Here is a 13,216-nt window from a genome sequence, read left to right on the forward strand (position 1 = left end):
TTATATTCATGCTGCCACTGCCCCTTGAATCCAATGAGTTTCAATTTTACAAGTCAACCATGTGTTACTTCATTAATGCCTTTTTAAGTCCATATATACATCAATTGCACTACTCTCATCATCCTTCTCCATTACTTTATCAAAGAACTTAATCAAGTTAGTCAAACACGATTTGCCTTTAACAAATCGTGCTGAATAATATTTAAGTAATCCATATTTTTTAAAGTGACAATTTTATCGCATATTATTGTTTTTAAAAGTTTCCTCACCACTGATGTTAGACTGATTGGCCTGCAGTTGCTGAGTTTATCCCTCTCCCCTTTTTCAGAACAGGGTGCCAAGTCCTCTGAGAATATCACCATATCTAAAGAGGATTGGAATATTGTGCCCAGAGCCTCCACGATCTCCACCCTTACTTCCTTCAGCAACCTAGAACGTAGTCCATCGAAACCAGGTGACTTTGCCACTTTGTGCGTTGCCAACCTTTTAATTACTATTTTTATCCTTTCCAATTTCTCTACTACCTCCTCCTTTACTGTGATATTGACAACATCCTCTTTGTTAGTGAACACAGATGCAAAGGTATTCATTTACTGCCACAATCATGACCTCAGTCTCCACAAGATCATCTCCTTTTCGGTCCCGAATCAGCCCACCCTTACTCTGATTACGTATTTACATGTTTGTAAGTCTTCTGAGTTCCCTTTTATGTTACTTGCTGATCTACAAAATTCAGTGAAACAATTTAGCAAGCAGCCCTGCACAAGAGCACATTGGGTAAAGAGTTAAAGTACAAACACAAGTGGTAAACAAGAACCGTAGTAATTTAATATAGGGAAAGTACAGTCAGTCGACCATTCCTCGGGCATGCTATACAACAGCACAAGTATTCTAGAATTCAGCAGTGTTAATGAAGACAAGCCCAAAGGATTTACTGCAACAGGAAAAACTATTTCTACTCTTCCCAATGAGGATTCCTGTCCCCTTCCTTCCCTCCCATTAAACTTTTTTATTAAAAAAAAATTCTCTCTCTAAAGTTTTCCCTTCCTGTTTTGTTGGCACAGACTGACATCACTTTTACACACAGGACTTTAAATTCTTTACATTTGTGACTGATTCCCCTGGCCACTATCACTGCCCCCACCCCCCACCCCCAAATAGTACAATTTACAGTACATTGACTTGAAAAGAAATGAAAAAAGCCCACTTAATAGAAGTTATTATATATGCATTCTCTCAAAAATAGATGTTTGAATATCAAACATTAAAAACAAAATAACAGTTTTTCTCTCTTTTTATATATATTTATATATAGATACAGCATGTATATACAAGATGTGTCTGCTCTGCGGGTCTGGTTGTTAAATTACTGGGTGTGTCGAGTTCACCTATCCATACTTCGTTCATTCTCTATTGCCAGAGTCAATCTCAAGTCTGAACTGTTGTCCTCCTGTAAACATGTGTGACCTCTCGGACTCTGTGTTAACGAAGGGACACACTCTGCAGATTCGGTCCTAATGCCTGGCTTGTTAGCCAATGGCCAGTGCAGGTCCCTTGGTTGCTCAAAGCGGCTTTCTCGAAGGCAGTTGGGACGTCCTTTCAATACTTCCAAGTCTTCAGCCGTTAAGGGAAATATCCTTGGCTCCCATGGTTGCACCATCTACGAGAATAAATAAAATACATTATTAGAATACATCAAAAAAATTTGTCCCCCCCACCACCCCAGTTTTCTCCTGAGTGACAATGACATACAGTAGCGTAGTATATTGGTTACAGTACTCGAGCAGCAACCAGAGCTCAACAGATCAAATCTTACATGGCAAGTTGGGAAAATTAATTCAATAAATCTGGTAATTTGTGGACTGGCACCAGAAAATTAACCATGAAAATTTACAAAATATCAAAATCCAACTGGTTCACTAATGTTCTTCAGAGAAAGTACCTGCATACCGCCCAAGTCCCGTGCAATGCAGTCTACTTAAAAGTCACTCAGTTTCCTATATTTAACACTACTTTGCTTTAAAAGTACTTCACTGGCTGTAAAGTGCTTTAGGATATCCTGAGGTGAAGAAAGGGCCTAAATAAATGGAACTCTTTTGTTTTTTAGTTGTAAATCAGAGAGCCACCATGATCTGCTCAGGCAATAAATGAGGAACCACAGTATCATCACTAATGGAACAGTGTAACTGCAGCATCCCAACTTACCAAGTCAGTGTTGTCTATAAAAAATTACTGGATAGCAACAGGTGTGGCCACATTCACTAATTTTAATAGAAACACCTCTCTCTCGCACAGAAACACACAATTCAGGTAAACGTACTTCACATTTGTGCATTTAGTTAACATTTACCACCAAGGCAGTTAAGTATTCACAATGCTCAAAATAACACACATCCTGCTTTTCATCTTACCATTTCACTGACACCTGCAGAAAAAAACTGAAGTACACATGCATACACCATGCAAATATGAATGAGATCACATGCCCAATAACTATGTCCATTATTCATTTTTTAATTACTAATCAAATACAAATAACCACATCTGGATTCCCAATTGGTCACATATGGCTATCAGCTGATGTACTGGACAACACAACACTTGTTTCCATCATTACTACAGACATAGGGATTCATGACAGAATCATGCACAGAAGTACCTGTACTTCTTCATCTGTGACTTCAGGTGTAGATGACCGCGTGTCCTCGCTGAAGGACAGGACTCTTGTGCGATCTTTTGCGGAGAAGGAATTGAGCGATGAGTAGGTTTCAGGGCTGACAGGGCCAGTGAACGAATGGGGATAGTCAGTGAGTAGCTGAAATCCACTGTCAGGTGACACAGGCTGAGCGGTTGTTAGATTTGGTTGCTGTGGCTGTGGGGTAGACCTGCCGTCAGCTTTGTTGGAAGATCTGGAAACCAGAAGAAAACAATACACGTTGAGAACCTTCACATAAAATATATCCCTAGTTGGTTCCAACTTTGGCATTAGGACAACAACCAATCAACTGCATGTTCCCCAGGCCCAACACAATTTTCTCCCCTCATGCCAGCAACTTGAACATTAACTGCTTGCCATTATTTCACCTCAGTAGTCATCTCATACGCAAATCTATTAAATCACATGATGATCGAGCTGAGCCTGACCCTCGCACACAATTACTTCCCAGCAGGAGTCACTGAGCAGCGGTCAGGATTGAGAACCTATTGCTGAATTCCGTTCAGACACCAAGGCCAATTGTAGGGTCCTTACCTCTGCCCCATGACATCAAACGATTAGAAAGTATCTGGGATCTTGCCATCCCAACCTGGTTCACTTATGACTAGCGCCAACTACAGTTGACTCTTAAATCCTCTACAATAGGCTAGTGAGCCATCCAGTCACAAAAACACAAGCATCCCAGCACCATCTTCTCAGGGAAACTAGAGATAGGCAATAGGTACAGCCTCATCAGCTGCTGCCCATGAACAAATAAAGGAAATGTTGTAATAAAAGTAAAATATGGCAGATGTTGGAAACCTGAAATAAAAACAGAGAGTGCTGGAAATACTCAGCAGGTCTGGCAGCATCTGTGGAGACAGAAGCAGAGTTAACATTTCATGTCTGAGACCTTTCACCAGAACTGGCAAAAGTTAGAAACGCAATTGACTGAGCAAGTGAAAGGGGTGGGGGGGTGGGGAGAAGAACAAAAGGGAAGGTGTGTGATAGGGCAAAGGGTAGAAGAGATTAACGACAATGATGTCACAGAACAACTACAGCTATTAGCACTCCCTTTTCCTTTTGTTCTCTCACCTCACCTATGGAGTTCAGCTCTTTTGACCATATTTGGACAAAGGCTGTAAAGAGGTCAGGAGCTGAGTGGCCTTGACGGAACCCAAACTGAGCGTCAGTATTTTTAAAAATTCATTCATGGGATGTGGGTGTCGTTGGCTAAGCCAGCATTTATTGCCAATCCCTAATTGCTCGAGAAGGTGGTGAGCTGCCTTCTTGAACTGCTGCAGTCCATGTGAGGTAGGTACACCCTAGTGCTGTTAGGAAGGGAGTTCCAGGATTTTGACCCAGCGGCAGTGAAGGAATGGCAATATAGTTCTAAGTCAGGATGATGTGTGGCTTGGAGTGGAACTTGCAGGTGGTGGTGTTCCCATGCATTTGCTGCCCTTGTCCTTCTAGTTATTAGAGGTCTTGGGTTTGGAAGGTGCTGTCTAAGAAACCTTGGTGCATTGCTGTAGTGCATCTTGTAGATGGTACACACTGCTGCCACTGTGCGTCAGTGGTAGAGGGAGTAATTGTTTGTGGATGGGGTGCCAATCAAGCGAGCTGCTTTGTCCTGGATGGTGTTGAGCTTCTTGAGTGTTGTTGGAGCTACACCCATCCAGGCAAGTGGAGAGTATTCATCACACTCCTGACTTGTGCCTTGCAGATGGTGGACAGGCTTTGGGGAGTCAGGAGGTTACTCGCCTCAGGATTCCTAGCCTCTGACCGGCTCTTGTACCCATGGTATTTATATGGCTACTCCAATTCAGTTTCTGGTCAATGGTAAGCCCTAGGATGTTGATAGTGGGGGATTCAGCGATCGTAATGCCATTGAATGTCAAAGGGAGATGGTTAGATTCTCTCTTGTTGGAGATGGTCATTGCCTGGCACTTATGTGGCGCGAATGTTACTTGCCACGTATCAGCCCAAGCCTGGATATTGTCCAGGTCTTGCTCCATTTCTATACAGACTGCTTCAGTATCTGAGGAGTCACGAATGGTGAACATTGTGCAATCATCAGCGAACATCCCCACTTCTGACCTTATGACTGAAGGAAGGTCATTGATGAAGCAGCTGAAGATGGTTGGGCCTAGGACATTACCCTGAGGAACTCCTGCAGTGACGTCCTGGAGCTCAAATGAGTGACCTCCAACAATCACAGCCATCTTCCTATGTACTAGATATGACTGAACCAGTGGAGAGTTTTTCCCGATTCCCACTGACTTCAGTTTTGCTAGGGCTCCTTGATGCCATGATCGGTCAAATGCTGCCTTGATGTCAAGGGCAGTCACTCTCACCTCACGAGTTCAGCTCTTGTGTCCATGTTTGAACCATGGCTATAATGAGGTCAGGAGCTGAATAGTCCTGGCGGAACCCAAACTGAGTGTCACTGAGCAGGTTATTTCTAAGCAAGTGCCGCATGATAGTGCTGTTGATGACACCTTCCATCACTTTACTGATGATTGAGAGTTGACTGCAGGGGCGGTAATTGGACGGGTTGGACTTGTCAGAGTGTATAGGCCATTCAGCTCATCGAGTCCATGCCAGCTCTCCACGGAGCTAGGCAAACAGTTCCACTTCCCAGCTCGATCCCTGTAGATCTATCCACTTTCTGGCTCGATCCCCGTAGCCCTCAAGTCTATTGCCCTCAGGTGGCCATCCAACTTCCTCTTGACGTCATTGATCATCTCCTCTTCCACCACCCTTGTGGGCAGCGAGTTCCAGATCATTATCACCCACTGTGTAAAAAAGTGCTTACTCATATTCCCCTGCTCTTTTCCTCAAAACCTTCAACCTGTACCCACTAGTCCTTCGTCCCTTAGTTAACGGGAACAGTTTTTTCTTGCCTAACTTATTGAAGCCTGTTATAATCTTGTACACTTCTATTAAATTTCCCCTCAATCTCTTTTGCCCTAAGAACAAACCCAGGTTTTCCAACCTAACCTTGTACCGAAAATCCCCCATCCCTGGAACCATGCTGGTAAATTTCTTCTGCACCCTCTCAAGGACCCTCACATTCTTCCTCAAGTGTGGTGAGTAGAACTGGACGCAATACTCTAGCTGGAGCCTAATCAGACCTTTATAAAGGTTCAGCATAACTTTCCTGCTTTTGTACTTAATGTCTCTATTTATGAAGCCCAAGATCCCATATGCTTTACCAACCACTCCCTCAATATGTCCTGCCACCTTCAAAAATCTATGCACATGCACCCAGGTCCCTCTGTTCCTGCACGCTCTTTAGAACAGTGCCATTACGTGTATATTGCCTCTCCCTATCCCTTTTGCCAAAATGCATCACGTCAGATTTGTCAGTATTAAATTCCATCTGCCACCTTTCTGCCCATCTGCTAGCCTATCGTGTTGTGTTGCAGGCAGTTCATATTATCCTCACTGTTTGCCGCACCTCCAAGTTTGGAGTCCTCAGCAAATTTTGAGATTCTACTCTTTATTCCAAGATCCAGGTCATTTATATACAGCAAAAAAATCAGTGACCCTTGGGGAATATCACTGTCTACCATCCTCTAGTCTGAAAAACAACCATTTACTACGACTTGCTGTTTTCTATCCTTATGCTAATTTTTTATCCAATTGGACATTGACCCTCTTATTCCATGAGCCGCAATCTTGTTAACCAGCCTTTTATGTGCTACCTTATCAAATATTTTCTTAAAGTCCATATAAACAACATCCCCGCATTCTCTTCATCAACCTCATCAAAAAATTCAATTAGATTAGTCAAATATGATCTGCCTTTTACAAATCCATGCTGGCTATCCTTAGTTAACTTGAACCTCTCTAAGTATCCGTTGCTATTTTCAACTGAAACATTCGTATCAAAATCGATGCTGACACATGAAGAATGCTGAGATACAGGATTGCTCCAATGCTGATGAATCCCAACATCAGCAATGGAATTTGGGGAAAAATTGCCAAAAGAAAGCTCCGAAGATAGTTTATTGACAGTAACTGGACACTGTGGTTTGGAGATTTGGACAGAAATGCACTTGCCCAAAATGCTGGATCTGGTTTTAGAGACTGAGGTAGGTCAAGTGGATCAAATGTCAGTAAGTGAACATTTAGGGACAGTGATCATAATATCATAAGGTTTAGGTTGGCAATGGAAACAAACAAGGAACAAGCAGGTTTACTAAAGAAGTTGAAGCGCTTGTCAAGAGGAAGGCGGCGGCTTATGTGAGGATGAGACGTGAAGGCTCAGTTAGGGCGCTTGAGAGTTACAAGCTAGCCAGGAAGGATCTAAAGGGAGAGATAAGAAGAGCAAGGAGAGGACACGAGAAGTCATTGGCGGATAGGATCAAAGAAAACCCTAAGGCTTTCTATAGGTATATCAGGAATAAAAGAATGACTAGAGTTAGAATAGGGCCAATAAAGGATAGTAGTGGGAAGTTGTGTGTGGAATCAGAGGAGATAGGGGAAGCGTTAAATGAATATTTTTCGTCAGTATTTACAGTAGAGAAAGAAAATGTTGTCGAGGAGATTACTGAGATACAGCCTACTAGGCTAGATGGGATTGAGATTCACAAGGAGGAGGTGTTAGCAATTTTGGAAAGTGTGAAAATAGATAAGTCCCCTGGGCCAGATGGGATTTATCCTAGTATTCTCTGGGAAGCCAGGGAGGAGATTGCAGAGCCGTTGTTGTTGATCTTTATGTCGTCATTGTCGACAGGAGTAGTGCCGGAAGACTGGAGGATAGCAAATGTTGTCCCCTTGTTCAAGAAGGGGAGTAGAGACAGCCCTGGTAATTATAGACCTGTGAGCCTTACTTCGGTTGTGGGTAAAATGTTGGAAAAGGTTATAAAGAGATAGGATTTATAATCATCTTGAAAAGAATAAGTTCATTTGCGATAGTCAGCACGGTTTTGTGAAAGGTAGGTCGTGCCTCACAAACCTTATTGAGTTTTTCGAGAAGGTGACCAAACAGGTGGATGAGGGTAAAGCCGTGGATGTGGTGTATATGGATTTCAGTAAGGCGTTTGATAAGGTTCCCCACGGTAGGCTATTGCAGAAAATACGGAAGTATGGGGTTGAAGGTGATTTAGAGCTTTGGATCAGAAATTGGCTAGCTGATTGGTTGATGGCAAATGTTCATCCTGGAGTTTAGTTACCAGTGGTGTACCGCAAGGATCTGTTTTGGGGCCACTGCTGTTTGTCATTTTTATAAATGACCTGGATGAGGGTGTAGAAAGGTGGGTTAGTAAATTTGCGGATGACACGAAGGTCGGTGGAGTTGTGGATAGTGTCGAAGGGTGTTGTAGGGTACAGAGGGACATAGATAGGCTGCAGAGCTGGGCTGAGAGATGGCAAATGGAGTTTAATGCGGAGAAGTGTGAGGTGATTCACTTTGGAAGGAGTAACAGCAATGCAGAGTACTGGGCTAATGGGAAGATTCTTGGTAGTGTAGATGAGCAGAGAGATCTTGGTGTCCAGGTACATAAATCCCTGAAAGTTGCTACCCAGGTTAATAGGGCTGTTAAGAAGGCATATGGTGTGTTAGCTTTTATTAGTAGGGGGATCGAGTTTCGGAGCCACGAGGTCATGATGCAGCTGTACAAAACTCTGGTGAGGCCGCACCTTGAGTATTGCGTGCAGTTCTGGTCACTGCATTATAGGAAGGATGTGGAAGCTTTGGAAAGGGTGCAGAGGAGATTTACTAGGATGTTGCCTGGTATGGAGGGAAGGTCTTACGAGGAAAGGCTGAGGGACTTAGGGTTGTTTTCGTTAGAGAGAAGGAGGAGGAGAGGTGACTTAATAGAGACATACAAGATAATCAGAGGGTTAGATAGGGTGGATAGTGAGAGTCTTTTTCCTCGGATGATGATGGCAAACACGAGGGGACATAGCTTTAAGTTGAGGGGTGAAAGATATAGGACAGATGTCAGAGGTAGTTTCTTTACGCAGAGAGTAGTAGGGGCGTGGAACGCCCTGCCTGCAACAGTAGTAGACTCGCCAACTTTAAGGGCATTTAAGTGGTCATTGGATAGACATATGGATGAAAATGGAATAGTGTAGGTCAGATGGTTTCACAGGTCGGCGCAACATCGAGGGCTGAAGGGCCTGTACTGCGCTGTAATGTTCTAAAATTCTAAATCTGGAGTGAAAATAATTAACTGGGGGAGGGCCAACTTCAATGGGTGATAACAGATCTAGTCCAGGTAAATTGGAATCAAAGATTGGCAGGCAAAACTGTAATGGACCAACGGGCTGTCTTTCATAAAGGAGACAGTTTGGGTACAGTCGAGATACATTCCCACCAGGAGAAAATGTAGAAGCTCCCTCGATGACGAAAGAAATAGACTAAGATGAAGGAGAAAAGGGGGTGTATGACAGATGTCTGGTTGATAATACAATTGAAAACCAGGCTGATTATAAAAACTTCAGAGGGGAAGTGAAAAAAGAAATGAGAGAAGCAAAGAGAGAGGATGAGAAGAGACTGGCAGCTAACATAAAAGGGAATCCAAATGCTTCTACAGAAATATAAACAGTGAAAGGGAGGTAAGAGGAGGAGGGGGCCAATTAGGGACCAAAAAGGGCATTTACGCTTGGAGGCAGAGAGCATGGCTGAGGTACTCAATCAGTACTTTGCATCTGTCTTTCCCAACAAAGAAAATGCTGCCCAAATCATATTGAAAGAGTGGGTAGTTGAGACACTGGATGGGCTAAAAATTGATAAAACGGAGGTATTAGATAGACTGGCTGTACTAAGAGTTGATAAGTCACCAGGATCGGATGAGATGCATCTGAGGATGCTGAGGGAAGCATGGGCGGAAATTGCAGAGGCACTGGCCATAATTAGCTAATCCTCCTTAGATACAGTGGTAGTGCCAGAGGACTGGAGAACTGCAAATATTACTCCCTTGTTCAAAAAAGGGTGAAAGGATAAGCCCAGCAAATTAGGCCAGTCAGTTTAACCTCAGTAGTGGGAAAGCTTTTCGAAAGGATAATTCCGGACAAAATTAATAGTTACCTGGACACATATAGATTAAGGAAAGCCAGCACGGATTTGTTAAAGGCAGACTGTGTTTAACTAACTTGATTGAGCTTTTTCATGAGTTAACAGAGAAGGCTGATGTGGGTAATGTGGTTGATGCAGTATACATGGACTTCCAAAGGCATTTGATAAAAAACAGGCTTGCCAGCAAAGTTAAAGCCCGTGGAATAAAAGGGACAGTGGCAGCATGGATACGAAGTTGGCGAAATGACAGGAAATAGAGTGGTGGTGAACGGTTGTTTTTCGGACTGGAGGAAGGTATACAGTGGAGTCCCTTGGGTGCACAGGGCACGATTTCAAAATTTGCAGGTGACTCAAAACTTTTAAGTAATGTGAACTGTGAGGAGGATCGTGATAAACTTCAAGAGGACACAGACAGGCTGGTGGAATTAAATTTAATGCAGAGAAGTGTGAAGTGATTAATTTTGGAATGAGGAGAGGCAACATAAAATAAAGGATACAATTCTAAAGGGGGTGCAGGCGCAGAGGGATCTGGGGGTATATGTGCTCCAATCACTGAAGGTAGCAGGACAGGTTGAGAAAGCGGTTAATAAAGCATACAGGATTTCAGCCTTTATAAATAGGGGCATAGAGTACAAAAGCAGGAAGTTATCGTGAACCTTTACAAAACCCTTGTTTGGCCTCAACTCGAGTATTGTATCCAATTCTGGGCACCACATTTTAGGAAGGATATGAAGACATTAGAGGGGGTGCAGAAAAGATTTACAAGAATGATTCCAGGGATGAGGAACTTCAGTTACATGGATAGACTGGAGAAGCTAGGGTTCTTATCCTTAGTGAAGATTAACAAGAGACTTGCTAGGTGTTCAAAATCAAGAGGGGTCTGGACATAGTTGACAGGGAGAAACTGTTCCCAATGGCAGAAAGGTGCAGAACCAGAGGACACTGATTTAAGGTGAGTGGCATAAGATGCAACGGTGGCAAAAGAAAAAACTTTTTTTACGCAGTGAGTGGTCTGGAATGCACTGCCTGAGACTGTGGAGGAGGCAGATTTAATCGAGGCTTTCAAAAGAAAATTAGATAATTATAAGAGAAAAAATGTGCAGCACTACGGGGAAAAGGTGGGGTCGTGGGACAAGATAAGTTGTGCTTGCACAGAGCCTGCACACACACAATGGGCTGAATGGCCGACTTCTGTGCTGTAATCATACTATTAAATTTTCAGGTGACACAAATTCCAATAGACAACAGGTAAGTTTAGTTTAGTTTAGAGATACAGCACTGAAACAGGCCCTTCAGCCCACCGAGTCTGTGCCGACCATCAACCACCCATTTATACTAATCCTACACTAATTCAATATTCCTACCACATCTCCACCTGTCCCTATATTTCCCTACCACCTACCTATACTAGGGGCAATTTATAATGGCCAATTTACCTGTCAACCAGCAAGTCTTTGGCATGTGGGAGGAAACCGGAGCACCCGGAGGAAACCCCCGCAGACACAGGGAGAACTTGCAAACTCCACCCAGGCAGTACCCAGAATTGAACCCGGGTCGCTGGAGCTCTGAGGCTGTGGTGCTAACCACTGTGCGCCACTAAAGGCAAAGGGACCTGGATGGGTTAGGAAGGTAGGATGATGAACAGCAAATGGCAATTGTTGAAAATTAAAGCAAGGTAATTGGAAGAGAGAAGGGAAAGGTTATGAATGTTTGAAGAGGCTGGAGAGGCTGAATGACTTACTCCTGTTCCTATATAACAAGAGGACAAATTCTCAAGCTTTGAAGAGGGATGGCACACAGGCAGTTTAGATTCATATGCTTTAAACAGAGGGAGGTGAATGTGTGGAATGGACTGCCCAGGAAGGCAGAGAGTGTGGGGAATTTTAAAAGAGAATCAGTTAGGTATTTGAGGGATGGGGCAATTGAAAGGCATTTTTGAGGAGGATTGAACATTTTATCACTCCCACATGTTACTATACACTGACAGTGAAATCCAAATTAATTTGTGGATTCGAAACAGGAACCTCCAATACCACATTTACCTGCTTCCCCGCCTGGCCGAGCTGGACGAAGACCACAAGCACCATCTGGAACGTTCCATTTCCTCACATTTCGAATGGCGGCTAAGGAAGGCTTCGTCAGACATTTCCTCGTACTATGTATTTAAGAATAGACAATCGAAGGGTTTAAAGCCAACAGCAAAATAAAACAGATTCAATAATTCTCTGTAGACTTTTTAAAACTTCTGATATGTAATAAACTACCTGGTCATCCTCTAACTTGCAATTCTGCAGCTTTGACTGTTCAACGTCTGCAACTCGCCAACTGTCAAGGAGAAATGAGAGATGATTATGTGGTACTCGTTTGAAGTCATGCTTTTAACTATATAGCATCTTATATCTCTGAGAGATGATCTCAACACTGGGCATTCATTTCACTGCTGTTTGTGAGATCCTCTTTTGAAAAAATTCATTAATGGAATGTGAGTGTCGCTGGCAAAGCCAATGAAGGAACACTGGTATAGTAGCAAGTCAGGATGGTGTGTGTCTTGCAGGTGATGGTGTTCCTATGCTGCCCTTGTCCTTCTAAGTGGTAGAGGTTGTGGGTTTGGAAGGTGCTGTCGAAGGAGGCTTGGTGAATTTTTGCAGTGCATCTTGTAGATGGTACACACTGTAACCACTGTGCACCAGTGGTGGAGGGAGTGAATGTTCAAGGTGGTGGATGGGGTGCCGATCAAGCAGGCTGCTTTGTCATAGATGATGTTGAACTTTTTGAGTGTTGTTGGAGCTGTACTCATCCAGGCAAAGAGAGAGTATTTCATCACACTCCTGACTTGCGCTTTATAAATGGTGGACAGGCATTGGGGAGTCATGAGGTGAGTTATCACAGAATTCCCAGCCTCTGAAATGGTCTTGTAGCCACAGTATTCATATGGCTGGTCCAGTTAAGCTTTTGGTCAATAGTAATGCCCAGTATGTCGATGGTGGGGTATTCAGCGATTGTAATACCACTGAATGTCAAGAGGAGATGACTAGATTCTCTCTTGTTGGAAATGGTCATTGTCTGGCACTTTTGTTGCGAGAATGTTATTTGCCACTTATCAGCCCAAGCCTGAATGTATCTGAGGAAATGCAAACAGTACTGCAAACCATGCAATCATCAGTGAACATTCCCGCTTCTGCCTGAATGATGAAGCAGCTGAAGATGGTTGGGCCTGATCACCACCCCGAAGAACCCCTGCAGCGATGTTCTGGGCCGAGGTGATTTGCCTCCAACAACCACAACCATCTTCCTTTGTGCTAGGTACGACTCCAACCAGCAGAGAGTTTTCTTCTGATTCCTATTGACTTCAATTTTGCTAAGGCTCCTTGATGCCACCCTCGGCCAAATGATGCCTTGATGTCAAGGGTAGTCACTCTCACTTCACCTCTGGAATTCATCTCTGTTGTCTGCGTTTGGACCAAGGCTGTAATGACGTCTAGAGCTGAGTGGCC

General features: G+C 43.5%; 1 protein-coding gene across 1 annotated transcript in view; it reads right to left on the reverse strand.

Annotated features, from left to right (window-relative positions):
* Positions 1–336: 336 nt before the first annotated feature.
* Positions 337–13,216, reverse strand: part of LOC137369874 (KAT8 regulatory NSL complex subunit 1-like) — a 306,772-nt gene continuing 293,892 nt past the window's right edge. Inside the window, exons 11-14 of the mRNA XM_068031535.1 lie at positions 11,987–12,047; positions 11,765–11,877; positions 2,660–2,909; positions 337–1,660 (exon numbers count right to left, since the gene is read on the reverse strand). Of these exons, the coding sequence (XP_067887636.1) occupies positions 1,385–1,660; positions 2,660–2,909; positions 11,765–11,877; positions 11,987–12,047 (700 nt within the window). The 3' untranslated portion in view covers positions 337–1,384. The remainder of the gene's footprint in view (positions 1,661–2,659; positions 2,910–11,764; positions 11,878–11,986; positions 12,048–13,216) is intronic.

The sequence above is a fragment of the Heterodontus francisci genome, chromosome 5 (assembly GCF_036365525.1).
Source record: "Heterodontus francisci isolate sHetFra1 chromosome 5, sHetFra1.hap1, whole genome shotgun sequence".
Classification (NCBI taxonomy): Eukaryota; Metazoa; Chordata; class Chondrichthyes; order Heterodontiformes; family Heterodontidae; genus Heterodontus; species Heterodontus francisci.